Source organism: Alternaria postmessia (genome assembly GCF_024291825.1).
Source record: "Alternaria postmessia strain BMP 2775 chromosome Unknown scaffold_72, whole genome shotgun sequence".
Classification (NCBI taxonomy): Eukaryota; Fungi; Ascomycota; class Dothideomycetes; order Pleosporales; family Pleosporaceae; genus Alternaria; species Alternaria postmessia.
In genome coordinates, this window is record NW_026260145.1 from 103,618 (window position 1) to 131,412 (window position 27,795).

Sequence of the window (27,795 nt, forward strand, 5' to 3'; positions counted from 1 at the left end):
TGATAGTCTTGGAAGCGACCATCAGGTAGACCCGCTATAAAACAAATTAAAGGAAATCGAAGATAAGCGAAGGATGCTACGCCTTAGAAGATGCAGCGCAGGTCGTAGAGGCTGTGCGGTGAGATCAGGCAAGCTGTGATTATTTTAGTGGTTTCAAAGCGGCCGAGCGGCGGTGCTATGAGCCCCACGTCAGCGCCGTTGATCTCATTCTAGCAGATCACACAATCGGACATTCCGAAAAATGAAGAATACGATGTAAATCGTCTAAATGCCATTATTTGTGATCTAACATATGCTTGAACTTTTCGATCTGTCTCAATGTCAGCATTTGTCGCGATTGCATATGTCGCGAAATGACGTGAGCTTACCTTGGTACTAAGATACTTCTCTACTTCTTCGCTCTTGATTCCCTTCATACCACCTGTTTTCCAGGCGAGCGGAACCATAGCTACGCGCTCTCTTACTACGACTTCTCTATTCGGGCCCTCTACCGCATGGACTTTATCTGGGTTGTTGGTCAAAAGTCTTATGCCTTTGTCTCCATCTAAGCCCAAGTCCATCAGCATAGCCGTAGCTAGACCGTAGCTGCGCGCGTCTGCGGGATGCCTTAACATAATATTCGCTTCATATGTATCGTTGCCTAGATCTTGCAGGTTGTATGCCTTCAGCTTCTCGCCTAGACCAATTCCGCGGCCCTCTTGGCGAAGGTAGATAATAGCGCCGCCGGAAGGTGAGAGAGTGGGATCTGCCATCAGCCGCGCGGCTTCGTCTAGTTGCTCGCCGCAGTCGCAGCGCGCAGACCATACAGTCTCACCAGTATAGCATTCGGAGTGTATACGGACGAGAGGTAATTCTAGTGAGGAGGCTGGCAGGACGTCTCCATTTTCTGAGGATGATGCGGACGCTGGCGACAACAGCCCATTGCTCTTGTGCGCATGATCCGAGTCAGACTCTGGCTTGCGCTTTGTAGGGACGCCTTCCGCCCTCTTGAGCTGCTCAACCCGCGAGCTGATTCGCCCCGGGTACAAGCGTCCTACATATGCGCCTCTTGTCATACGGTCCAATTCCGTCTCCCCAGGCCGCTCTGCATCTAGTGATCTAGAGCGTATTTGGTTTCCAAAAACAATTGCAAGATGCTCCTTGGTGTCAACGCTGTTCCTGTACACGTGCAACCACATCTCGTGCCCAGTAGTTGTGGGTATCCGCGCGCGCACTTCGCACTCCACTTTGGGCAGCTGCGGCAGTAGATCTGGTCGCGGCGTGTCGGTGCGCACTGAGGTATCGACTGGTATGGAGCGGGGCGGTCGGGGTTGCGAGGGTGTCGCGCCCCCGGGTGTCGCTGGGGGCGTAAAGGCAGGCGATATTATTGAGGGCGGCGGGTTGTGGTGCGCATCGTCATCGTTCGCGACATGTTCCGGTGTCTCTGACTTTAGCTGTGACGTCTGGAAGTCGAAGCCCTCTCGCCCGGCGCTCGAAAGGTGTGGAGAGAAATGTGGTGGAAAAGCTGTCATGATGGAGTGGTAGATTGTACGGGGCAGCAAGCGAAAATGGAAGGTAGAAATTCTACTAAGGCAGTCGCACACCAAGTGAGATTGAAGGCGTGCAGGTGGGAGTGATGTTACTCTAGAGTCTACTGTGGGGTCGAGTCACTCATGACATATCCGAAGCCGCTGCTCGGATGTCGTTAATTCGGACCCGCCGACATGTAGCCGCGGCTGCGCAAAATCACTAAGCACCAGGGCAGCGCCTCTGTCAGCGATTAGGAATCGGAAAGAAAATCTCCGACATGGCTTCTGTGAAATTGCATCCATTGTGGCCGGACTCTTCAGCCGCCATGCAGGACTCCCGCACAAAGACGCACCGAATTATGGTCGGTCTTCGGAGAAGTCCCTGCATTATCTTGGACTCGGTCGTAGATTTACACCATGAACATGGCGTCATCCAACGCCCCCATGACACCAACTACATACTACGAGCACGTGCCGCATGACCACCATTCTCCAACATGTCATATCAATCAATCAATCAATCCACTCGACGCTCTCTGCCCCAGACCTCATCCGCATTCTTCTTGCCCTTGGTCTCAGGCACATACCAGGTAATGAAGGCAAAGAAGAAGGCCGATAGTGCAGCAAAGATGAAGTAGACATGGCCGTGCAACTTGGCGCTCGCCAACGGAAAGAACTGTGCGACAATAAATGTAGCAATCCAGTTGGCTCCGAGCGCAATACTCTGTGTTGCGTCAACAGCATCCGGGCCTACCAGCTCGCTCGCCAGGATGAAGGGCACCGGGCCAAGACCAACGGCGAAGCCAGATACAAATAGCAGGACAGCGACGGCGGAGAGGACAGAGATCGACTTGATGATGCCAATGGCGAGCAGGAGTGAGCTCATGCCCATGATGGCAAGGGAGCTAAGCAGGCAGACCTTGCGACCCAGCTTGTCTGCCAGGGGCGCACAGCTGGCTGTAACGATGATGTTGAGCGCTGAGACGGCAAGATTGAGAAGTGCGGAATTGGACTCGAGTAGACCTGCCAGAAGCGAGACACCGTACATGACAATGCTGTTGATGCCGCTGAACTGCTGGGCCAGCATAACCATGACGACAGCGATGGCAGCCTTTTGGTAGTCAGGATGGCGGAAGACTTGCGCAATGCTGAGCGTCTGTTCTTTGCCCGACTCTTTTGGCCTCGCATCAGCTGACCCATCTTCGTTGCTCAACAGGGTCTGTTCCTCCTCTGGGTAGTTGTTAGCATATGATGTAAACCCAGCAATTTACTTGATCAACTTACCACTGACATTGCCTGAGCCCGAGACACCCCAGTCGTTCATTTCATCTTCAATATCTGCATGTTCTCCTCTGATCTTGCGCAGCGTCTTCTTCGCGAGCGAGACATTACCCTGCTCTGCAATGTACTTTGGGCTCTCGACCGACAATAGCAGTCCCACGCCTTGTACAGCCCCGATGACACCACCAATGGCCAAGATGAGCCTCCAGTAGGAGTCGTGGCTCAAGAAGTATCCCAACAACTGCGTGATCAGGATGCCCACGTTGCACCCAATCTGTGTGAAAGCACCAAAGAAGCCCTTCTCGCCCGGCGGCGAGATCTCAGAGATGTACAGGGGCACAATGACGACAGACGCGCCTGCACCCACTCCTGACAGCAACCTTCCAAATGCCATAACACCAATGTTTGGACTTAGCGCCTCGAAGATGGGGCCCACGGCGAAGAAGATGGTAGATATCTGCATGGCCCTAAGGCGCCCGTATTTGCCTGCCAGCGGTCCTGCCGAAAGCGCTCCCATCAGACCTCCCAGTGTGTACAGCGACCCCACAACACCCCATTCGGTTGGGCTCATTTCGATGCATTGCGGGAGGCTGGGGCCAGCGACAGCAGACTTGATCGACTTTCGTTTACAGCGGATGACATCTTCGGGCGCGTTAAGCTCAGACTGGGCGTGTTAGCTATGCGCCGGTAATAGATGACGCTGAGTCCCACCAAATGGAAGCCGAAGAGAAGCGGGCCGAGAGTCGCAACGGACAGGATGTAGACGAAGTAGCCCGTCAGGCTGCTGAACCACGAACGCGGGTCCATGGTGGGATTCTACGGTGGTAGAGGTGGGAGGTAGTTTGGAGTGTCGCTGGAGCTTGGAGGACGTGTCAGCCGCCTCGTAGAACGTGACATCGGAATGACGATGATGCACCGCACCTACCTATGTGGGCAGCTCAGACAAGAGCGATAAGCTGTTCCGTCTATGCCCTGAACATGAGGCTTTGTCGCAGAGCTTGGGGTTTCACGGTCGTCACATTGCTAGTGCAAGCTTGGACAAGGGACAGGCGGAATCAAGTGGTTGGCTCCAAGACTGAGGCTCTGCGGGGAGCCATGCTGCGTCGTCGCTCTATGATACATGCTTGAACCTCTCGTCCTCCACCTGTGAACCTCTAGACTCCAAGCCAGATTCTGTACCCATCATTCTGCGCGTCTTTCGGCATCGCAGCTTGCCATTGCGGATCGCGTCCCACACCTGCAAGGGCTCACCGGAGAAGTTCCGCTGGCGCGTCGTGGTCGTGGCCATCTGCCGCGTCCGGCGTGGAGACATCAGCTACGCGAGAGGCTGAGGCAGGACATGGCGAAAGCATGAGCCAGCTCGACAACTCCTCCCCGCCGGCCTCGTCGGCTTCTGCTGCGGCATCCACCCGGGCCCCATCGCGCAAGAACAGCCTGGCGACAGCTTCCGACGGTACGCCTCTGCTTTCTTTCCGTGTCCATCAGTCATCGTTTCCTATATGCTAGCCTTTCTTTTTCCCCCAGCCTCCACTCAAGCCATCGTCGCTTCACTTCCCTGATCTGGCGCCCCTTGGCCAAACGTCGTAGCCTGCGTGATTGTTGTTCCTGCTGTCAGCAATTGCCGCTCGTGTCCGCATCACCCCTTGTTGACGTTGCTGGACCCTTTGCATTTCCCACTGTTCCATCACTTTAGCGTCTAGAACCGAATACTAAACCTGTTCCTGAAGACTCGGCAGATCCCGTTTATGCCATGTTTACTGGATACAACAACAAGAAGCGAGTCACGGAGCGCTACAAGATTGTAGGCTTCATCAGCAGCGGTACCTATGGGCGAGTCTACAAAGCCGAAGGCAAGAATGGCCGCACTGGCGAGTTTGCCATCAAGAAGTAAGTCGGAACGAGTCTTGCCACAATGCATGCTAACATGCCCAGATTCAAGCCGGACAAAGAAGGCGAACTTCAATACTCAGGCATCTCGCAATCCGCTATACGAGAGATGGCACTATGCACTGAGCTCGCACATCCCAATGTCGTGCACACCGTAGAGATCATCTTGGAGGACAAGTGTATCTACATAGTCTTTGAGTATGCCGAGCACGACTTGTTACAGATCATCCACCACCATAACCAGCCCCAGCGACAGGCCATACCCGCGCCAACCATCAAGTCTATTCTCTACCAGCTCTTGCAGGGGTTGGTCTATCTGCACCGCAACTGGGTCATGCACCGGGATCTCAAGCCAGCCAACATCATGGTCACTAGTGCTGGCAAAGTCAAGATAGGCGACTTGGGTCTTGCCCGCCTGTTTTACAAGCCGCTGCAATCTCTCTTCTCAGGCGATAAGGTCGTCGTGACGATATGGTATCGCGCACCTGAGCTTCTTCTTGGTAGTCGTCACTACACTCCTGCAGTTGATCTTTGGGCTGTGGGATGTATCTTCGCCGAACTGTTATCATTGCGACCTATCTTCAAGGGAGAGGAAGCAAAGATGGACAGCAAGAAAACTGTCCCATTCCAGCGCAATCAGATGCAGAAAATAGTCGAGATCATGGGCATGCCCAGCAAAGACCGATGGCCTCTACTGACGGCTATGCCTGAATATCCTCAGCTGTCGTCTCTCGCCTCAGGCAACGCTGCACGATTTTCCCGACCCCAGGGTGGCGATGGTCTGGAACGATGGTATCACCAGACGCTCAACAATAACCAGTATCCAATAGGATCCGGGCCGGATACACCTGGACCCGAAGGACTCTCTTTGCTCAAACAGCTCCTCGAGTACGACCCCCAGAAACGACTCACAGCGGAGAAAGCGTTGTTACATCCTTACTTTACCATACATGGCAAGCCAGCCGACAGCTGTTTCGAGGATTCGAAGATCAAGTACCCCGTCAGAAGGGTCAGCCAGGAGGACAACGATATCCGCACGGGTAGTTTACCAGGTACCAAGAGGAGCGGACTTCCAGACGATTCGATCATTGGACGTCCTGCGAAACGTCTCAAGGAAGGATGAAGATGCTCGACGCGGTGATTTCGTGCTGCTCGATAATGTGTACGGACGATGCGATGCAGTTTCCCGTTTGTACGTACTGCCACCGTCGTTGCGGCAAATCTATCCCTGGTTCTCGGCATGGTGCTACATGGCTGGACCCATGAGTAGTGGCCTTGGCAGTGGAAACGGCTTTGTGCGAGTCCTCATCTTACACAAGCGTCCTGGAACCCTCTCGACCCTAGTCCTGACGTAGCACGGACACGACGGCAATCTGACAATATGCTGGCTCTAATCGACCGAATGAGGGGAGGCCGTTTCCGAGGACAACGCAGGGGCAATGTGTCCGACTGGGAGGTGCAAACCATTCTGTTGCATCTGTCTAGCTGGAACCATGTTGTGGAGCCCCTGGAAATGAAGCGTAAAGCAAGTAATACTTCTTGTCTGCCTACAACCCCGCCCTTTTTAGCGTGCTGGCAGTAGAACAGTGAAATAAGAGAAGTGTGCAGCGCCTTTGCACCTGGATCGCGCTACAGGCGGTAGCGATAGAACCCACGATTTTACGTTAGCCTCGCTCGCCGTAATATATACAACGAGGGGAAGACAGCCTGTCAAAGGCAGCCACTAAATACAAGTACGACGTTTCTCGACCCTAAATTACCCCCGGTACCACTTGGATCGAGCGAAATACCCAAGATGATGAAATGGTCACGTCCAAGTCCTGGTGGTCGAGCAAGGGATGTTCTCTTAGGCATTGATACTACACACCTGTCTCCTTAGTTCTTTCTCTACCAATTGAATTGTGCTGTCCAGAGAGCATGCGGACTTGCGCTGTGCATGGGCACTTGGCCCTACTGTAGTCACTCTTCACGAACGCCACTTTGCGTGCTTGTGCTTCCTTCAACCTTCACATGTCTATTTTGTGCGTTGCTCTAACGGCATATGGCATTACAGCTAGCGTAGCGGGCTCCACGAGGTGACGACAGAGAGGCAGTGGTGTGTGAGCAGTGCGCACGCATCAGGTTCGTGGCCAGTCTTCAGTGATACCTTCAAGTAAGTTCGCAGAAGGGTAATGGCAAGAACAGTGAAGAAACTGATAGAGCAGCAGACCTGTGTCGCCACTAGGTGCCTACGAAACGCAATGGGCCTGTCCTACCTGCCTTACCTGCAGTCTACCCCGGCTGACATTACACGAACGGTCGCTACAGTAGGTCTGCTGCCTCTGTTCATCATTCACTTTGATGGTTTTCGGTGCCGGGCTGCTCTTCCTCCATTGAGTCACCTGGGTAATTGGTCCGCCCTCCGTAACCGCTTGTTTGCGGGGCTAGTACGTGAAGGCAGGCGCGGACTGTCAACACCACGCCATCATCGCCCCAAGCCACGTCCTTGACCATATAAGCCCGGCCGACCTCGTTCTACTCCTTCTTCGTCACTCGTTGAAATACTCTCGCTCCTTAGATTGCCTCTCATTAATTTGCTCCAAACCTGTACACATCATCACGAGTCGACTGCACCTGCTGTCCGAACAACTCATACCTATTGAATCTCGCCCTTGGTCCTACACCCTACAAACAGATACCCAATATCTCTGCCGAAACCTAGTCATGAAGATTCTCGCTTCCCTCCTTGCTCTCACGGCAGCCACAGCTGTCGCCGCTCCCGCCAATGAGATCAGGCGCCGCGATCTCGCTGCCGACGATGCTCCTCATCAGGACGATCCGAACTTCATTAGCGCCGTCATGCGGGCTCACTGGTACTGGCGCAGATTGCATTGTGCACAGGACCTTGTTTGGGATACTGAGCTTGCCAACGCCGCGCGTGCTGATATCTCAGAGTGCCCAAAGGACCCCGAACATGTAAGCAGCGGGCACGGCAATGACAGAGCATGGCTGATATTCGTAGAAACGCTCCGGCAGCAATCTCTCGTCCGTGAACCCACCCCCTGAAGGTTACGATGCTTGGGTCGAGTTCGCTCGCACTGCTACCCACGGCTGGCACGAGGAGGAGACCAAGTACCCCTACGACAACCCACACTTTGATCCTGCATGGGGCCACTTCAGTCAGATGGTCTGGCGTAACAGCACGCGTCTCGGATGCGCCCTTGGTCACTGCCCCAGCGACGTCAACTGGCCGGGACGCTTCTACTGCTGTGAGTTCCAACTACAGGATTGTAGGTGTGACAGTGCTGACAACCACAGACTACTCGTTCTTTGGCAATAATATTGCGGCTGGGCAGTTTGAGGCTCAAGTTTGGGCGCCTGTGTGCAAAGACCCTGACGTTGCTGAGGTCACGAAGCGCGAAGACGTCAATTTCAACTGGGCTCGCGTTTGAGATGCCCACGCTTGCTTGTCACACAACTCTGCGTACCGCCTGCGTAACGGGACTTACGACAGCCTAACCTTTCTCTCATCACGATGTTTGGCGCTATACCCTATTCACGGATCTTTGTTCACACATACCTTGTCTACTTGGAGATTTGCTGCCGCTTGTCTGGCATGACTTACTATATCACTGGTTCTGGCAACACTGGTGGTGGTGAGACGTGATGACTATTACTAGTAGTCGACTGTTACCAGCTGTTGAAATGCGTCAGGTAATGAATCCGGCATAGCTTGCTGGTCATTGTTAGAGGAGATTCCACGTCCTGGGAATAGACAAATTCTTCATGATTCTTGCTCTCAATATCCAAGCGTTATTCCATGAGTCATGACGAGAAGCATCATCGATCTAGGCTGAAGGTTCTCCAGAAATCCACCGCACTGAACGACGGACGGCAATCATGTTTATCCAATGCAGCATAATAGAACAAAGATCCAGACAAATCAAAAGATTATGTACTGCCTACTTACACAATTCAATCAAAAGCTGCAATGCCTTCACATCCTCGAGAATATCCATGGAACACGATCATTGGCACAGGAGTGTTTCTAGGTGAATAGTTTGAGGATAGGAACGAGAGGAAAGAAAGAGATATATGGGACGCTGAGGGGCTGTGCTATGAGAGCTGGAAGTAGATGGGTTATCGAAGATGCTATCTGCAGGACACATCTCATGACCTCAAGAGATAGTAAATATACATCCAAAGGCGAGATAAGAATCTTTGCGAAACCATTCCACAAGCGTCGCATAACCCTGACAAGTAAAATGGACACCCTGGCAAAGAATAGGGCCGAGTGAAGTGGAGTGCTTGTGGACTTATTGAATCACTAAACATAGAAGAAGAAGCAAACACTGGAATGACTCTCTTGAGAACGCATCGACACGCAGCTATACAAGCTAAGTGCTTGGTGTTGAGAACCAGTTCAGCCTCATGCACTGCACGGGTCCTCGCGATCGGATCATGCGGCCGGGCATTTCCGCGGATCGCGAAGCAATAATCGGTCCTACAAGAGACGGCAAACCCCCATGATCTCCATCTTACACATAACCATCAGCAAGACCCTTAATTATCCACTCTTCCCATCTCACTTTTTCGTCCCATGCCATCAAAATTCCATGTTGAGAAACATGGACATCCTCAGCCACCAGTCGGTCATGAGCGGGCGATCCCTGCATAACGGCCATGCGCCAGTGGACTTATTGCATCATTGAACGCCACCACGGCCTCGATCTCGCCTCTGAGCAGCGAAGAGCCGCGACGCGCGACAGGCAAGCCATCTCAGGGCCCCCACTAATGAGGCGTGCTTTTGTCTGCCCTGCGATCAAAGATATATCGATCTATGGCGTGCGAGGGGCGCGGAGATGGATCCGCGTGGGCTTAACACGAGCGACAGGCACGAGAGAGTCTAGCCCTTTGGCTCCCTGGCACTGGCCTGCACCTTCCTCGTGGGTCTCGCGCGTGCAAGTACAGTGGTTATCGGGTTTTAAGGTTGCGCCTGCCTCCTGTTTCCGCCGCGTTTGACGGATTGGCTGCTAAACGATCGACAAACACTACCACAGACGATTCAATTGCCACCCAGTACTACAACAAGAGTCGCCTTTATCGCCCAAGATGCTGGAGAAGCAGCAGCATGCGCTGCGGGACGAGGGCAGAGACGCTGTGCCGAGGCTACCTGTCTCCCTGTCGGGTGAGATTAACGCTGGTACACGGTATGCTTGTCTTCCTTCCTAACCATGGCCCTGGAGTGAGGGCAGGATGCTAATACCACACGTCTAGATCTCTCCACACAAATCTCAACCGTCTCATAACCTCGCGCCTTCCGCTTGCGCTCCCGCCGTACACTTCCGACCCCACATTCTACGCAACTGGCCTGCTACACTTTGCGCACATCTTCCTGACTTTTGAGTCACTGTGGGCTGATCTGTTGCGCGACCATGCTCCAACCTCGCATACCGCCTCCCCGCACCCCGCAGTCGACTCCGAGACCGCCTCTCCGCCATTCTCGCCACTGCTCTCGTATCTCCTCGTAAACCCATACGACTCACCTTCACTCTTCACATCAACCTTGGGTGCGCCGACTGCGCCTTCTCCACAACTTGCAGCCTTTCTGCAAGTGCTGCGACCGCGAGGATTGATCCGGTCATCACGGCTAAAGAGAGATTTGGAGTATCTCCTAGGCGTCCACCCCACGGACCTCGAAGTCCTGCTAGCCAAATATCCCGGAGACAAGGTCGCCGACTTCTGCACGCATATCCGAAGGAGCGTCAACGAGAAGCCTTGGACGCTCGTCAGCTATGCCTGGTGTTTTTACATGGCCGTCTTCTCTGGAGGCCGTTGGATACGAAGCGTGCTCTACAAGGCACCACCAGGCTTCTGGCCCGAACAAGATAGTGAGCGCACGACATTAGAAGAACGCGGTTTGTCATTCTGGCATTTCTTCGGTCCCCATGATGGAGAGGATATCAAGGCAGAATTCAAGGCGCAGTTACTCGATGCGGAGACTCTCTTTACACCGGACGAGCGCGTCGATATCATTGAGGAAGCAAAGAATATCTTCCGTCTCTGCGCTACACTGGTAGATGAGCTGGATGAGTCGATCGGCACCGATATGGCGCAGTTTGTTGCGACACCCGCAGTTCATCCTGAGCCCAAGGCTTCGACCGAGAAAGCGATCCTCATCGATACCAACGTCACAGTTGTCGAAAACATGACCAAGTCCAGTGACCCGTTCAAGACATTTTTCAGGAGGCCAGAGGTCACGGGTACCCTTGTCGCTATTGGCTGCCTAGCCGTGGTCACGCTGTTCAAGATCCAGTGAGACACAACGACATACGTCTGACATAACGACTGACTCTCTTTTTGTTTTCATCACATGCTCATGAGTTTTGCTTTCCACGATTAGCGCTAATGTCTTCAACTGACACGGTGCGGTCTCTAACGGGCGGGAACGAGGCGTCACGACTGCTTCTGCTTTTCATTTTTCTCTCCATAGCATGTGGCATACTTTGGAGTTTAGTTATCTTTGGGCGGGCCAGGATCAGCCTGTCATTCGGTGGAGTTCTTTCCTACTTGATTTTATCCGGCGGTTTACTTGACGTCATCTCAAACGATCAGTGCATGGTAATATGGCGTCCGATACCCCCTGTAACAGTTCGTAGGATACATGCTTTAGTTTCGTTTTACTGTCAGCCTGAAGATGTCACCTATGATGAGATGCTTGCACATGATCGTCACGTCACGCACAGTGGCTCTTGTTATTAAGGAGAGACGGTTTGTATTAGGTTTCCTTAGAGAGATTCAAGAAGTACATGGATGATGTTGCCTGTCGCTGACTTTGCGCTCTGCTAGAAGAAAAAGAAAGACAACTTGGTGGTCGTTACATGTTTTTGGATCTTTTGTGGTATGCCAGGAAGGGAATGACAAAAGAAACAACCTTCTCTTTCAGGTCAGACAGCTGTGCTGTACAACTGGCCTTTTCATTATTTCTTGCAGTATCCGTTCTTGCATGTCTTCCCACCCTCGCACTTGGTTCCGCAACTTCCGCAGTTATAGTTATCCTCCTTAAAATCCTTCCAGGGCTTGCATTTTCCCTCGCAGAACACGGGCTTGTCGACAGGGCATTTGCATTGCCCATGCTCGCATTTCTTCCCACCCTTGCAGGTATCACCGCATTTTGAGCAGTCTTCGTCTGTACCCCAGGTATTTTTCTTGCACTTACCGTTGCAAAGCTCTTCTCCATACTTGCACTTTAGTACACATTTCTTATCCTTGCATGTCGTTCCCTCTGGGCATTTGTCGCCGCATTTAGAGCAGTCTTCGTCTGTACCCCAGGTGTTCTTCTTGCACACATCTTTGCAAAGCTCTTCCCCAGGCTTGCACTTTAGTACACATTTCTTATCCTTGCATGTCTTTCCCGCTCCGCACTTGTCGCCGCATTTAGAGCAGTCTTCGTCTGTACCCCAGGTATTCTTCTTGCAAATGCCGTTGCAAAGCTCTTCTCCATGCTTGCACTTCGGAACGCACTTCTTATCCTTGCTGCATGTCTCCCCGTATTTGCATGTATCTCCGCATTTTGAGCAGTCTTTGTCGGTACCCCAGTTTTTGTCCTTGCATTCCCCATTGCAAAGCTCCTTTCCATGAGGGCATTGCAATGTGCACTTCTTGTTCTGGCATCTCTCATTGGACTTGCACTTATCTCCACATCCTGAGCAGTCCGTGTCGGTACCAAGGGCCTTGCATGTTCCATAGCAGTCAGTAGACTTGTCAGCAGGGCATTTGCATTCCTTGCTCTGACACGTCTTTCCTCCTGTACACTTTGAAATGTCAGCATGTGGAGCTTCTCTTCATCATCAAACACTTACCTCTTTGCAGACGCCACCACACGGCACTTTCTTGTTCGAAGGGGGAGCTGCAGGGCCGCATTCATAGCAAGGCCCCTTTCCCTTGAGAGACTGGAGAATGCAATCCAACCCGTAAAGTGGAGTATTGGCTCCACACCATGTTGTGCAAGCGGTAGTTCGTTTGGCCTCCGAATCGGGGAATGCGATACTAGAGCAAGCTATGCCGGAATATTATCAGCATGGATCGTTGAGTTACGTTCCTGCTGCCTCTGGAATACTGACCGAGAAGGAGTAGAGCGAACACACTGAGTCTAGGCATCTTGAATCGAAGTCCGGTGAGGATTGAAGTCTGGTATGGTGGCACTTCTCTGCGTGCTCAAATTCATAACGCGAGATTCTCTCCTTATTTATGCGTTCGCCATGCGGCTCAGAAAGCGGAGTCGGGATCTAGACTTGTTTTGGAGGTCTTGTCAATAAGCCATCTTCAGCTTCAGAGCTGCTGGTCTGCAGTACCACATCGTCATCATGTCGAATCCGTCGGGCATGGCATCCGCATTTCAGTGGGTTGGGTCTGATCCATCTCTTTATGATTGGCAGGCAATTCGACGCCTCCAATATCAGCGAGGAGTTGTCGAGCGCACTAGGTTCGAGGTACAGTTGGAAACGTAATTAGAAACGTCGAGTTCGGGTCGCGGGAGATGGCCAAGAGTCTTCTATACTAGCCACGTCCATCTGGGTATGAAGGTTGGAATCTCGCGACACTGACGATCAGCGAGAAAGGCGCTTTACATAGCGCTAATGCAATGCAGATCAGGTTCGAAGCAGTTCGTAAGTTCGTAGTAAAGTCTCCGCTACAAGCCGAACCCCGCTTCCAAGATATGTGGCTGACTTCTTAGTAGCAGCTAGAGCTGAAGCTGAAAAAGAAGACCTATGGTGTTTGCAAGATGTTCGTATAGCTAGAGCTTACACACAGTCACTATTCTTTCGGTCCCGGACATTGCATCGCGCGGAACCTAAACCCCGCAGTGATCTTGACCGCATTGGACTTTCTTTTTGTCGTTTCAGCTACATATCAGGACGGCAATGTCTTGGCGTTCACAGATATGGCAGAAACATTCAAGCCAGCGATGTCTCTGCCAACCGCAAGATCGACCAAGCTGTATTGCCAAGCAATGCGAGCAGCGTATAAGCCCTAACCTCTATCATCTTGTCTTGGCTCAGTCGAAAACCACCATGAGCTACCTTAGATCTTTGGCTAGCTTGCAGACACGCCTGAGCCCAGCCTAGCTTGCATTCCTTGAGAACATAGATGTGCCTTTTGGTCTGCTGGAGGCTTGTAGCCTGTAGGGCGATCCCCGTCTGCATTCCCACTGACCTGAACTTTGCGTATCGCGATACTACGTTGTCTAGATTCTGAGTCATCTTAGGCATAGTGGAATGTGTTCCAAAGGGAAGAGGGGTTGTATTCATTCTGTCTAATAAGATAAATATAGGCATATATGACGTTGCTGGTGTATACGTGTCTCCAAGGAGATAGAGAAAGGTACATGGCCATCGTTACATGTTTTTTAGTGTTTTAAGAAGACAAAGCCGATGTGCTTGCCGCCTCTTCTTTACAAATGTTTTTGGTACGTTTTAGTTCTCCAGAAAAAGGAAAAATACAAAGGAAATCTACCCATCGTGGCTAAATGACGCATAGTTTATAGCCGACGTACTGTCTTGGTTTATCTCATGTCGAATATGTGGCCCTACTGCTGATCCAGATTGTTTCGAGTGCCCATATCGAAAGAACCATCCGTGCCATGGACTTTGCGCAAATGGGTTCGGAGATCGTTCTTGCGAAAATAACCTTTGCCATTGACGCGATCGCACCCTGGTTGTGGGCAGGAGAATTTGGATTCGTCATGCTCAGTGCGCATGTGGTCGATCCATTTCTTCGAGGATTGGAAGGCACGTGGTGTAGAGAGGTCTAATTTTCCAGATGGATTTGATTTGATGCAGTCTGCCTTTGGACACCACCTACGATCGTAGTCGAGGAAGGCTTCATCTTCACCAATGTGGTGGTAGTTCCGAACGTGCTGGGTGAGATGGTCTTTGCGTTTGAAGCCATTCTTTCCTCTGTATTTCTTGCAGTATTTGCAGGGGAAACGTCTGGCGTCCTCTTGATGAGTTCGTCGATGTCTGTTGTATGTGTCCGGTCGGGTGAATCCTTTTTCGCAATCTTCTTGCTTGCAGATGAAAGCGGTGTGACCAAAGTCGGAAGCATGTTGCTCTAAATCCCATGTAGACATGAACACTTCCTGGCACTGATCGCATGAAGTCATTCCGTGATGCATATTCTGCATATGTTGTTTGCCATCTTGTGCTGTGACATAGCGGAAGCTACAGAATTGTATGCCACACTTCTTTATGGCATGATACAGTTGTGACTGTGGCGCTGCAAAGCTAGCAGGCCTGATCTTGACAGCCTGGTCTACTGTAGGAAGAAAGCTCGGTCCAAAACCAACGGTGCTACCATAATAACAATTAGACTTAATTAATACAAGAGTACTGAATGACCTACCTTTCAGTGGAGCCAACTTCCGGGACCGTGGTATTCGAGTAGCTATTCATATCTTGAAGTGCAGCATCATTCCTGGAGAGCTCAAACCCTCCCAGCGGGGCTGGCATAACCGGTTTAAGCCAGCCTACATGAGTCTCGGGAGGAATGTAGTCGTTTGGAGCGATATGGTCTTGGACCCCTGTACGCCAGTCGAATGTGTTCGGTGTCGTGATCCAGCTTTGAGGGAAATTGTACGCCTCACCATCCCAGTCCGGATAACCAATCGGAAAACACAGAGGGGTCTGCAAGGTGGTGTCCTGGATGTTGCTGTGCCACGCCCTTTTTGTTAGCAGAGTGTAAAAAAAAAAGCTCACCCAAAGTCCTGCAACTGGAAGTCGTCCATGATTGGCAGGAAAGAAGAAGGCTGCGTGTGCCTAACCGAAAACGTCGAGGCGAAGCAAGCCACAAATGTCGATGCGTTGGCAGTCGTAAAGCAGCGTAGGAAGGCTGAGGTAGTGTTGGTACGGATAGTGTAAGATTTTGGTGAGAACAACAAGCAGGATGCTTCGATAATACATACTTGGAGCCGGCTAAGCCCCTCGCTGCTTTAAGCAAGAAATGGAAAAGGGCAAGAGCTATTAGCTACTGCATCTTAGCTGCATGTTCAGCTACGTAGAGCTTGGGTGATTGGCTGCGACACGCGAAAGGGCCATGGCCCTTTTTTGGTGCGAAGGATGAACGTAGTGGGGGCTGAGAACTGAACGCGCAACTATGGGCGACCCACACGTAGGCTGATAGGTGCGAAACATACGCTTGTGGCTTCAGCCGTAGGAAATTTGTGTCAATGAGCGATTCAAATCAACAGGTGACCAAGGATATTAGCCATTTTATTGAGACGCAAGCAGGCAATGACTTGTTTCGCACGAAGACCTCAATCGCACTTACCCTGTCTGGCCGACACTCACTCTACGATAATGGAACCCAGTAGCAGGCTATCTGGCTGAGAAGCAAAGGACAGGTGCACAGTATTCGCGCAGTGGTGTGAAGAGGAATCGGCTACTGAGATGTAAGTGTAGAACCTGCTATGCTTAGGCTGTATGCTAACTTGACAGAGTATCCACTGCTAGGAAGGATGATTAGTCGGAACGTAAAGATAAGTATCGCAAGAGCGTATACAAATCAGAATATCTAAGTAGTATGACACATGTACTCATACAGCTCATAATCGAATGCGAAACCCATTGAGCACCATCGCAACTCTTTCCTTGTGGTGAAATGATGCTGAAGTAATCCGTCAGGTCATGGAAAGCTGAAGATAACGCTAGAACGGACGACTGCAGCCCCCTCAACCTTCTTGAACCGCTACCCTCCCACTGCATGGTCTGGCGCAAATGGGTCGAAAGGTATCACAACCTGCTTCTTCCCAAACGCCTTCTTCAATCCTTCTTTCATCCTCTCCCACCTAGTCATTCCCTTCCTCTTAGCGTGCTCGAAGGTCATATAACTCTTATCGATCTCCTTCAGCCGTGTCGCTTCTTCCTTTTCAAATTGCTCAGCGCGCTCTCGTAGCCCATTGATAACGTGCTGACGAAGACGATAGTTGGCAAACGTCGTGTCGTGCTCTGGATGCAAGGCGAGTATCTCCGGGATCTTGGAAATAGCAAGACCGGATTCGTTGATTCGATGATAGAGGAAGGATTCAAGGTCTTTGGGGCACCAGGAGGGCTGCGCTGGGATGCCGACAAAGGTTGCACGGATAGCGCGGACAATGCCAAAGTCGGTTATCTCGCCAGCGTCGTATTGTTCGAGTAGGTCGCAGATGAGCTGGCCGCGGTGTAAGAGGCGGACTTCGCGGTGTGTCCACTCGCACTTGTAGTCTGTCAGATTTGGAGGGAGGAGCCAGCCCTCCTGCGTGATCTTATGGGCTTCATAGAAGTCGTTGAATTTGTTACGGGCATTGGGAAAGAAGTATCCTTTCCAAAACTTCTGATCGTAGACTGCGGCTTCAACTAGGATGCGAAGGTAGTGGTATAGCTCATGCTGACTCTCACCGTTAGTCTGACGAGATGGAAAGGACGTAATACCCCGGCTAGCCTGCCGAGGGATGTCGAAGATGGCAGCCGCAGTGGTATTGCGCCGATGAGCGTGCTTGTTTCTCGAGCCTTGAACATAATGTACACCCTGCTCAAACTCTTCTAAAGATACGGTGACAGTAGCGATGGACTTGGCCTGTGCTTTTGTAAGGATGCCTTCCTCGCCAAGGCCATGCATAAAGATCTCGAAGTGCTCTGGCTTCAGTATGTGTCTACGGTCCTCAGGGAAAAGCTGTGCGACGATCATCTCGTGATCCTCGCTGTTCATAAGTCGACGCTCGACGAGCTCAGCGTTGTTGACTACCGCATTGTATCGTATGATCCAGTTACGCTCAACAGAGCCTTTGGGCATATCGCTCGCACGGACACTTATACCGTTGATGTTGAAGGTGGCATCAGGTATATCGCCATCAGCGTGGCGGGCTTGAAGATGGAAGTGGGCGTTGATCTGATCCATGATGTCGATGTTGGTAGGACAGCCATCTGCTGCAAAGAAGGTGAGATCTTTGATGGCTTTGCGTCGACGTAGAGCCTCGATTTCCTGGTTTGCGGTTCTTAGGCTGGTTCGACGGAGGGTAGACGGAGAGAGACTACTCGGGAGACGAGCTATATTATGACCATCCCCGGGACCGTTCTTCTTTAGAACGATTCCTAAAGGCTTTAGACGTTCGCCGGTATTCGCCCGTGGCATAATGGCAGCATGGCGCTGCGCCAGCAGCTTTTCTGCTGCTCGCCTATCCGCGAAAGCGGCTTCTAATTCATCAGTGTAGGCATCAGGACTGTCATGAGTCGACTCGACGGCCACTGGCTTAGAAGTTGTTCGAAATATCGGGCGACTGTCGGCGCGCGTGTTGATGTCGGATGGAAGGTCGAGGTCCGCCTGATTCTTGATGCCAGGTCCAGCAGGATGAGTTACAGACTTGGTCAGTGATGTAACAGAGGTGACGCTGACATGCCTTTCGTGGGGTATCATCGTTTCAGAATGCGCGCTTGTAGGTGGTGTGAATGGGCTCGTGGGTGGAGTGCTCGAAGGAACCATGTTTGATAGCATAGTGGTGTTGTTCGCCGTCGAAGGTGGAGGAGGAGTCGAGGTAGCATACTTTGGACATATTAGTGTTTGTCGTAATGAGAAATGGTTGTCAGTACCGACCGTCTTTTGCTCAGGCGACTGGAACCGGTAGAGTCTTTTGGAAGTAGAGCTAGATGTAGCTGGTGCAGGCGTAGAAGTCATGCTTGGGATATGAAGATCAGAGCTTGGTGGGACACTGTTATTACGGCGATGGTAGCCGAAGACCTTCTTGAAGCCAGCCATAAGGCGCGTGGAGTCGTCGCGCTTGTGACGCATCTTAGGGGCGCTGTTACTTCTATTTGTACCGGTGTTGCTATTCATGCCACTGCTGTGGTCGTTTTCAGCCAAATCGTTATCGTGGCTCCGACGGGATGACTTAGCTGACAGGAAGGTCTTGAAGTTAGCCATGGCCGGTGTTAGAATGTTCCGGGTCCCTTGTTCCGGGATGTCGCTGAGAATATGTTAGAGCTAAAAGATGAGTTGCCGTTGTTAGTCAAGTGATAGCTTGTGTGGGCGACATCGTCGAGCGTAGTGTGGAAACGATAAGTTGTAAACAACGCCAAGCATTTGTAACTCGATTCAAGACCTCGAGAAATCGCGGGGCGTTGTGGCGAGAAGTGAAGGTGAAAGTGTTATCAAAACGGCCCGAGAATTGCCTCGATAGAGCGTTATGGCCGGGTCTCGATACCAGCAAGGCAGAGGTGCATCAGTGAGCCGTCTGAGATGATAACATAGCTTCGTCTGCTTGCGGATACTCAAGATAGAGGTGATGGTTTGCGTGAGACTTTACCTGCCATTGCCACTGGTACTCGTTTCACACATACAATGCTCACGACATGTATATATGAGCCGACAATCGTCCTCACTTCGGGGCTTCGCTTGCACCAAACACGTCAATACTCCAGATATCTGCCGAACTGAGTGCACTATACAGTTCTGCCACAACACATAAGCATCGCAGCCATGAAGACCGTATCCATCCAATGACAAGAACCCGCCTTCACGAGTCGAGCTCTTCGTGGAGAATAAAGGAACGGCACAGAAGCAAAGACAGTCATGCAGATGGACACAGTGAGAACTACTGCCTGACATGAAGTTGACTTGGAAGTGAAACACGCAGGCGGTTTAAGGATAGGTATGACTTGAAAGATGAAAACCGAAAACTCCCCCAAACTCCCTGCTTGCCGAAGACTGATATGCGTAGACTAGGAAGATGATCACGACCCAATACACTTGCGCAAATCTTACTGCGTCCGTCCTACAATGGATGTTCCGACAGGACCGTATATCCAGGATAGCTTGCTTATACGAACCTCTTGAGCACCATGAACAGTAGCGCGACCACTACTCCGTAGATACAAGTGTCGATCCAAGCCAGGTCTGGACTGCGTTGGGCAACCTGTTGAGGTGGTGGCGCGGTTGTTGTCCTTGTAGGTCTCACTATGGGCACTGTAGGAGCTGGTCGCGATGGGGCTGTAACTGGAGCTGCAGGCGCTGGTTCTGAGGGTGATGCAGACAATGCGGCTTCAGCAGAACTCTCTACTGCCCGCTGCTTACCCTTATCCACCTTCTTGTCCTCTTCACCTTCCTTGCCCAGCTCGTCGCGATAAGCTAGTCTCAACTCTTCGGGAACTTGCTCGTCCTTCCTCTTGCCCTCCTTCTCCTCGATCTCCTTGACAAGCTCCTCCCTCTCCTGCATGATCTCGGCGTTGCTCTTGGCACAGCCAGCGCATTTCCATGCCCCGCTCTCTTTGGCCATACGCTCACGTGCGTCTCTGCTGCATTCGATGCCGCCAAGCTGTCCCTTCGCGTCTGTATCCATGAAGCTTCTTATCGCAACAAGAGCTGTGCGCACGCCCCATGCTGGTTGCCATGTCTCTTCGTGATGGCCTGATATGCTTAGACAGATTTCGCGATTGACTTCGAAGCGTCCAGTGGGCGTGAGGAAGCGGAAAGACGGCGGGCGGAGAGGATACGTGGATGGGAGAACTATGCGACCGTGGTAGATGCCGCCGGCATAGGGCGATGGCTCGGGCGGGCCGCGGATGGTAAAGTGCCACTCGAAGAGGTTGGTTTCTAGAGGTTCGGCATGGTAGTCGGAGGAAGGCGATGTAGAGAGTTCTGAAGCTTCCTTTACTGCGACTCGTTAGCTACGCATCACCAGTCACCATCTAGACTCGCATACATATCCGCTTGATAGTCGGATTCTTGGTGTTGAACTGCCCGCGGGTGGACATGGTCGCGGCGGTTGTAGGTTGAGAGCACGGGGTATGAACAAGATCTCTATATAGTGTGACAAACGAGCAGGACCATGGGTGTATGTATATCAGCTACCTTGCGATGCACGCGTTTGAGCGCATTCACCGAAATGCAACGTAGACAACCAAGACGCGGCTGCGTCTTTGGTAAGCACCGGCAACTGCTCGTAATCGATAAGTTCGGCCCCACTAATAATTAGCTCATCCAACACATTATGGTCAACCACCTTTTCGGCTTATGCGGGCTTGACATACTACAACATTATATTAGTCTCAATTCTGGCTTATTTCACTATGTCTTTAACTGAGCCCAACACTAACGATATGTCCGTGTATCATCCTCACGACCTGCTGATCGCGCAGTTCTTTCCTGATGAAGACATATCTTCTATGGGCTACGACTCAACAATGTACTCAGCATTGTACCAAAGTGCACGTATTCTTGAAAAGATGGGTGAAAAGCCTCCTCGGATCCCGTGGCCAATGCCTCCACCTAGGTCACCAGAGTTCTTAGAAGCTGCTGTCGAACAATGGAGAAGCGAGGCGCTACGGGCGATTGACTCGCGCGTAGCCATGTTCTCATCGGATGCTGTCCCGCATCATACTGTAGCTACATACAGTCTCCAGGCTCCTGCATCATCAAATCCCTCTGCTTCAGTGCATCGCCTTCTCCTTATACCTGAGCTGCTGGAACTCATCCTACGACAAGCAACCCCTCAATCACAGCATACCGCATGGAACGTAAACCGTCTTTGGCGTAGGACGGTTGAACACATTCTGGCCTATGAGTACCGATCGTACCATCCCTGCCCCCCAGTTGAATATGGCGATCGCATTGATATACATACAGGCATCTCGTGGATGCAGCCGCCCGACGATGAGATCGCGCGTGTTGAGCAAGAGACCGCAACCGCGTCGCAAAGACCTCTGCACGAGCTAAGGCAAGTCTACTACCCAGCTAGAATCGTCCAAGCCAGCTCACTGTCCGGTGCTGCCTATCTGACGATCCAAGATGCGTACGAGCGTCTCCAATGGAAGCCCGCAGAGACCGACGTTGTTGATCAAAGCCGGCGGTGGATAGACCTCAGTCAATTCGTGATGAATCCTCACGTTGTAGAGCTGTTTGGTGATCGCATGCAACTGAAGCTAGGCAGATGCGAGATCGCGTTGAAGGCCGGAACTGGTCAGCCTCGCCTGGTTCAAGGGTCGCTACCCAGCGGGAACTTTGCAAATTTGATTGCTGATATGTTCTTGACGGAGCCTCCTTGCAAGGCACTAGGCATCTACATGACTCAACCGCATTCACACCATCTGCATTTACTTGTTACCGTATCTAATGAAGATGGAATCCGTGTGGGACAATTCCTAGACGCTCTTCAGCAACACGCAGGCAAGCTACTCACCGCATGGAGAGTTCAAGTTGAACACCTTCGACGGAAGATTGGGTGGTCACACTGGGCGGACTTCAGCACTACTGAGCAAAAACGTCTTCCGTGGATATACCACGGCTCTCCAAAATTCTTTGTGTTTTTGGAACAGATACGGAAACGCCCTCATACACGAGGGGTTTTTCGGACATTGGCACAACAAGCTTATACAAAGGGAGAAGCAACTGTCATTGTACCTAGGAGCGAATGGTTTCGAGATTCTGGTAACTGTTAGATTGGATCATGCCCAGCTTTCTGGAATGTTACCTGTTTGAACAATGAACGAGCAGCGTGGTTTTTCCTTTGTGCTCGAGGCATCCAAAGCTATCCTGCAATCTCCATCAAACAATACTTCGAATTTTGCACGCAGCTAGTAAGGCATCGTTTTTCATTACTATCATATGAACACTATTGAAGCGTTCTGCAAGAAAGCTTCATCGTGTCAGAGTGTTGATGTACGCAACCCCTTCAGCTCGATCGTCGTCCTCTTCAATATAACTCTGATCTTTGCGGAACACAAAGTTCGTCGCATTGCTTGCATAGCTCGGCCATTCGGGTATTTGAGGTACTTCTCGACATGTCAGTGTATCAATTAGTAGATGTAAAGCATGCTAACTTACCACCGTGACCATTGGGATTTAAATCATAAGCAAACGACGTCCACATTCGCATCACCAGCTTTGATAGCGCAATGTTCTCCGAGCTGTTACCCAAGGGAGTGATTTGCTGCTCTGTGTTTCCAAAGACGAATGGGATCTATCATTACGGTTAGCTCTTCAAAAGTTTCTCCCGGTGAGGAAGATACATACCTCGGAAAAATGATTGACGCCGATCGTATCAGGCGTAGTATTGAACTTTGGTGCATCCCATCGGTACGAATACACACCATCGACAAATTCACTCATGCTTTGTGCAAGCCCTCTTCGCGGAGCGTACATGGTCAGGTCAGTTGCGATACTTTGGTAGCGCTTATACTGAAGACCATACTGCGGCCATGTGCGATTGCCCCATCCGTACGGTTCGCCAAGTGCAGGGTCATTGGGGTATAGCTCAAGCAGTTTCTCGGCAACTGTCTCGTTAATGTTCCAGCGCTTGGAGTGCACCATCTGATTGATGGCATCGGCGTCGCTGTTTACCCCGTTCACACCAAAGCCTTCGTCGGTGTTCGTACCGAGGATAAGAGGAATCTTTGCGAACTTGCCCTCCCGCAGTGATTCTGAGCCGTATCGAGGTATCAAGCTGCCATCTATGACGTGGAACCATTCGAGGCCTTGGTATCCGAAGGGTGCAATCGTCTCGTAGGGTACGTCGCGAAGACACTGGAGCGTGTCCTCAGCGCCAGCACAACCAACTGACTCGGTGAGGTTGTTGTACATATTCTGGTACCAGTCTGTGCCGTTGAGTGGCGCACCGACAGCGCCACCACTTTCCAGAATCGCTGCGCGGAAGAGACCTTCGTTTTCACCATTGTATGCCGCTATGTGGTCTCCGACAGAGTATGCACCCGCCGATTCGCCCCAGATAGTAACCTTTGTGGGATCACCACCGAAAGAAGAAATGTGCTTATTGACCCATTGCATGGCGAGTCGTTGATCGCGAAGTCCTAGATTCTGTACACCAGCGTCCTTGACCTCTTCGCTATAAAGGAACCCAAACGCTGCCATGCGATAGTTGATCGAGATGCCGATGACTGGTTTATCGTTCAGTACAGATTGCTGGACGATGTAGCTCATGTTGTATCTAAATACAGTTAGCATTCCATGCTCAGTGTAAGAGTGTCTTTGGAGACCATTTACCGCGGATCGCTAGTAGCACCCTGTTGCCATCCACCTCCGTAGATCCATAGCAATACTGGCAAATTCGTCTCATTTGTTCTAGGTTTGACGATGTTCAAATGTAGACAGTCCTCTCCCAACTTCGTCCAATTTGCGGCTACCAAGGTGTTCGTATCCGACCCATAGCCCTTGCAATCAATGCCGTACTGTGTAGCGTTGTGATATGTCGTAGGGGAGTCTTTCACTAGCTCAGCAGGTGCGAAGCGTACTGGCTTTGGAGCAAACTTGACGCCAAGGAACAAATCCTGATCGAATTCTGGGAGGTGGCGTCCTTGGTAGATACCAGCTTGCGAATGAACGACAGGGGATGAACCGAGAATACTGGTGGCAAAGCACGCAGTGACCAAGCAGGATCTTCGAAGCTTCATGGCGGAAGGATCTGGGGAATTGCGCCATGATTGCACAGCATGTGCATTCACTCATATACACCATACACCATCTGCCATCTCAAACCTCCCTATGAGCTTCCACGGAAGCCTCGTTCCTGAACATCCACCAATGGGGAGCATAGCTACATCGCCATTTACCTATCCGGCATTCGTTTACCGACCAGCGCGGCTCTAAGCATGCTTGTGTTCTTGGCAACGCTGAATCGATGCTTGGTTGCCTGGGCATGGAGCATAAAACTGGACTGGCAGCATTTTAAGCCTGTCTGTGCCAGCCTTGCGGCTGCTTCACGGTGAATTGAGAAGCTTGGTAACAGAGTCAAGTAAACGGCGACGTGCCATATTAGCCGGCGATGTGATGCAATTCGGTTGATGCAAATTAATCCGGGGTAGACATTCGCTCCACATTACCCCGCAAGCCTCGCGGTGTGCCGTTGCATAACGCACCGTCCACACGTCATTTATCCGGGATCTTGGAATATACCACGTGCGCTACTTTTTGTGAAAAGATCATTGCAAAGCCCGAGATATTACCAAGAAGACTTCCAAACCTGCAGTCTATGGAATGATTGACGTCCGTCACACAACTGCATTTATGTCAAGCTGGATTTCCTCTCAGTGACGAGGACATTCATCTGATCCTGCAGAAAGATACCACCGTAGTTTAATGATCTCCAAGGCTTCTCAGAGTCCGCAAGAGACCAGTCGAAATGCCGCAGAAGCTAGCATCCAGTTAGTATCATAACTCACCGCGGAAGGCTATGTGACATACCTCGAAGATGGCTTTCCTAATCTCCAGCCATGCGATGGGCTTACCGAGACACTGGTATTTTCCATAGCCGAAAATCATCCCTGAAGTGCGAATCATAGCGTTCAGAATTCTGCGGTGGGTTTCGTCATGGTCATTGAGTAACCAGCGTTCTGGTCTGAAGCAGTCGGCATCTTCGCCAAAGATCTTCTTGTCATGGTGCAAGCCCCATGCGTTGTAGCTGATGTTCGTCCCGCCAGGGAAGAAATATTCTTTGCCTTCAATGACGAATTTGTCCCCTCCGACCGGAACCTTCTTTGGGACAACATCGGTGATGGGTGGGTGCATCCGAAGCCCTTCGCGAACAACGGCCTGCAGATATGGTAGACCCTTCAATGTCTCATCGGAAACAATATCGAAAGTAGTGCTAGCCTGACTTGAGGCAACAGTAGCGTCAATCTCAGCCTGAAGAATCTTATAAACCCTATGATGTGTCATCAAATAGAGCATCGTCGCGCGGATAGCAGTCGCTGTGGTGTCTGACCCTGCCAAGATCTGGAGCATTGATTCGGTGAGTAGATCGTCTCGATTCAAACCATGGCGTATGAACGAAGCAAGCATGTCCGAGCAACCGTTTGTCGGCTTCTCAAGGCGTGAGTCGATAAGACCCCGAGCTACAGCCATCATCCTCCCAAAACCAGTTGCATCCTTCTCTGAGGGCCCGAGGATACGTGCAATAGGTGGCCAGTGGAGATAAGGTGTCAACCCAAGGCCAGCGACCACAATGATAATCGACAGTCCGTCTCTTCCGGAGCTAATGTAGTTATCGACATCAGCATCTGCCTTGAGGTCTCCGAACGCTTTACCAAAGCCGATCTTGCTGATGACATCAAGGGTGAAGTACTGAATTTTGCTTCCAAGATCCATGGGCGTGTAACGCGTGGTGGTGGAAAGATATTTTGATCTGATCAGGTCGAGAAGCTGCTGTACATGCTCATCAATGTCTGATTCCAGGGAGAGATTTTCTTTGCCAGAGTAACCTGAAGCCATCTGCTGACGCCGCTTGGTGTGCTGAGCCTCATCAATTTGACTGAAGACATGGTCTCTGCCAACCTCTGTGCGCGTCGCAGCGTTGAACCATGTTGATCGAGTGTATGGCGAGCGCACCGCATTCATATGCGCCAGCAGGTCTGGCGAGGATGTGATCAAGTCGTTGGGGCCGACTCGGGCGATGGGGCCTGTTGGCGCTGTCAGCACTTGGGAAGGGGTGGGCGGGCCGCACAGGCGAGCCACGGCGCCTTTTCCGCGCTCCAACCCCTAGCCCTCCTGAGGTTTACTCACCATAGCGTTCGCCTACCTCTCTGTACCAGAGATGTGAACGTCGCCCCAGGAACGCACGGATGTGTATCAGTTCGGACCACCCCGTGGTAGGTGGACCAGCGAAAGCTCGAAGCCGCCGATAGCCCAAATATGCCCTCACTGCGTAGGCCGCCAGAGCAATCAAACCTAAAATCCATCTTGCAGCATAAAGCTGCGCAAACAAAGACATGTCGAACACACGATGTCAGCTTAGAAGAATAAAGGATGAACAGTTGAAGAAGACAGAGAATGGTATTTCTACGAGCGGGGTCACCTGCTTCTCCATGCATGTCAATACGGAAGCATGTTGCGATGCAGCAAGCGATGCCGTGACTGCAGGTACCCTTGCTGAGTTTTGCTACCAAGACAAATGTCAGAACTATTGAGCATCCCAAGACCGATCACGAACGGTTGTTACGATCTGCATATGCACATAAGCACTATTAGATGCCCGTTGGATAATTGCCGGCAGTCAGTCGTGCTGTCACGCCATGGCACAGTGGCATGATAAGAGGGGATACTCGCTGATCGCTCAAGACCGCATCGAACTGAACCTGCAGCTATGCTGTTAGACATAGTCACTATTGGTCTAGCCGTCGCTTCTGCTTACGCGCTTCCGTACGCTGCTTCCAGGCAGCATTTTTCGGAGCTTCGTCCTAGCTATGACTATATCATCGCTGGCGGTGGCACAGCAGGTCTCACGGTAGCTGATCGACTTACAGAAGCCTTTCCAGACAGTAAGACGTTTCAACTGAGTAAAGGGAGTTTATCAGTGACATTTTTCATAGGGACAGTCCTCGTCATTGAGTATGGCGAGGTCGAGTACGCACCCGGCGTTTTCGACCCTCCAACAACTGTATGGGGCGGTTCTAGTGCGAAAGCAGGATTCTTCAGTTTCAACTCACTGCCTAATCCTGATATGGACGACAGAGTGGCGTCGGTCCTTGTAGGAAAGACTGTGGGCGGAAGTAGTGCTATCAATGGTATGTACTTTGATCGCGGATCTAGACATGACTACGATGCATGGGCCCGAATTGGAGATCCTGAGTTCAGTTGGAGTACGATCAAGTGGGACTGGGATAGCTTGTTTCCTTACTTCAAGAAAGTAAGTGCGGATACTGCTCATACATCTGGGATCTGACTGACTGCAATGCAGAGTGTGACCTTCACTGAGCCGACTCCAAGCGTGGCAGAACAGCATGGTTATACCTGGGATATGTCCGCTTACGGGGGTACCACACCTGTCTATTCAAGCTTTCCACCATTTTTGTGGGGCGATCTTCGTGTTGCCAGAGATGCTTGGAAGGACATGGGCATTCGAGCGTTAGAAGAGTGCGCTGGGGGTGACAAAGAAGGACTATGTTGGGCACCCAATTCTCAACATCCAATTACGGCAAGGCGATCACATGCCGGCTTGGGACATTATGAGGATGTGAAGAGTTCCAGACCGAACTACTGTTACAAGGTAACAAGGAGTTGCTTCCTTTTGTTATGCAGGCCGCAGGAAGGAAGACCATCGGGATAGCCGCGATGGAAGGTCGCTGATCCAAGGCGGGGCCTGGGATCACGTGACGTGCCATCA

The 27,795-nt window shown here is 51.4% G+C and overlaps 10 protein-coding genes across 10 annotated transcripts; 3 read left to right on the forward strand and 7 right to left on the reverse strand.

Moving 5' to 3' along the window:
• Positions 1-274: 274 nt before the first annotated feature.
• On the reverse strand, positions 275-1,511 carry J4E82_008675 (uncharacterized protein; the record flags this gene model as incomplete). The annotated part of the gene is made up of 2 exons (XM_051734906.1): positions 275-310; positions 369-1,511. The coding sequence occupies 2 exons, from the start codon at positions 1,509-1,511 to the stop codon at positions 275-277; spliced, it is 1,179 nt and encodes a 392-aa protein (XP_051585374.1).
• A 514-nt stretch (positions 1,512-2,025) lies between these two features.
• On the reverse strand, positions 2,026-3,596 carry J4E82_008676 (uncharacterized protein; the record flags this gene model as incomplete). The annotated part of the gene is made up of 3 exons (XM_051734907.1): positions 2,026-2,738; positions 2,793-3,453; positions 3,501-3,596. 3 exons carry the CDS (start codon positions 3,594-3,596, stop codon positions 2,026-2,028), a joined length of 1,470 nt encoding a protein of 489 aa, XP_051585375.1.
• A 943-nt stretch (positions 3,597-4,539) lies between these two features.
• On the forward strand, positions 4,540-5,799 carry SSN3 (cyclin-dependent protein kinase; the record flags this gene model as incomplete). The annotated part of the gene is made up of 2 exons (XM_051734908.1): positions 4,540-4,676; positions 4,722-5,799. 2 exons carry the CDS (start codon positions 4,540-4,542, stop codon positions 5,797-5,799), a joined length of 1,215 nt encoding a protein of 404 aa, XP_051585376.1.
• Positions 5,800-7,379: 1,580 nt separating this feature from the next.
• Positions 7,380-8,107, forward strand: J4E82_008678 (uncharacterized protein; the record flags this gene model as incomplete). Its single annotated transcript, XM_051734909.1, has 3 exons — positions 7,380-7,631; positions 7,678-7,924; positions 7,974-8,107. The coding sequence occupies 3 exons, from the start codon at positions 7,380-7,382 to the stop codon at positions 8,105-8,107; spliced, it is 633 nt and encodes a 210-aa protein (XP_051585377.1).
• Positions 8,108-9,767: 1,660 nt separating this feature from the next.
• J4E82_008679 (uncharacterized protein) lies at positions 9,768-10,974 on the forward strand (the record flags this gene model as incomplete). Its single annotated transcript, XM_051734910.1, has 2 exons — positions 9,768-9,865; positions 9,933-10,974. 2 exons carry the CDS (start codon positions 9,768-9,770, stop codon positions 10,972-10,974), a joined length of 1,140 nt encoding a protein of 379 aa, XP_051585378.1.
• Positions 10,975-11,635: 661 nt separating this feature from the next.
• On the reverse strand, positions 11,636-12,815 carry J4E82_008680 (uncharacterized protein; the record flags this gene model as incomplete). Its single annotated transcript, XM_051734911.1, has 3 exons — positions 11,636-12,469; positions 12,518-12,714; positions 12,779-12,815. The coding sequence occupies 3 exons, from the start codon at positions 12,813-12,815 to the stop codon at positions 11,636-11,638; spliced, it is 1,068 nt and encodes a 355-aa protein (XP_051585379.1).
• A 3,585-nt stretch (positions 12,816-16,400) lies between these two features.
• J4E82_008681 (uncharacterized protein) lies at positions 16,401-19,038 on the reverse strand (the record flags this gene model as incomplete). The annotated part of the gene is made up of 2 exons (XM_051734912.1): positions 16,401-18,651; positions 19,034-19,038. The coding sequence occupies 2 exons, from the start codon at positions 19,036-19,038 to the stop codon at positions 16,401-16,403; spliced, it is 2,256 nt and encodes a 751-aa protein (XP_051585380.1).
• Positions 19,039-19,503: 465 nt separating this feature from the next.
• J4E82_008682 (uncharacterized protein) lies at positions 19,504-20,437 on the reverse strand (the record flags this gene model as incomplete). Its single annotated transcript, XM_051734913.1, has 2 exons — positions 19,504-20,336; positions 20,386-20,437. The coding sequence occupies 2 exons, from the start codon at positions 20,435-20,437 to the stop codon at positions 19,504-19,506; spliced, it is 885 nt and encodes a 294-aa protein (XP_051585381.1).
• Positions 20,438-22,319: 1,882 nt separating this feature from the next.
• J4E82_008683 (uncharacterized protein) lies at positions 22,320-24,088 on the reverse strand (the record flags this gene model as incomplete). The annotated part of the gene is made up of 4 exons (XM_051734914.1): positions 22,320-22,453; positions 22,506-22,641; positions 22,695-23,625; positions 23,682-24,088. 4 exons carry the CDS (start codon positions 24,086-24,088, stop codon positions 22,320-22,322), a joined length of 1,608 nt encoding a protein of 535 aa, XP_051585382.1.
• A 611-nt stretch (positions 24,089-24,699) lies between these two features.
• J4E82_008684 (uncharacterized protein) lies at positions 24,700-26,403 on the reverse strand (the record flags this gene model as incomplete). The annotated part of the gene is made up of 3 exons (XM_051734915.1): positions 24,700-24,828; positions 24,879-26,092; positions 26,196-26,403. 3 exons carry the CDS (start codon positions 26,401-26,403, stop codon positions 24,700-24,702), a joined length of 1,551 nt encoding a protein of 516 aa, XP_051585383.1.
• Between the last annotated feature and the right edge of the window lie 1,392 nt (positions 26,404-27,795).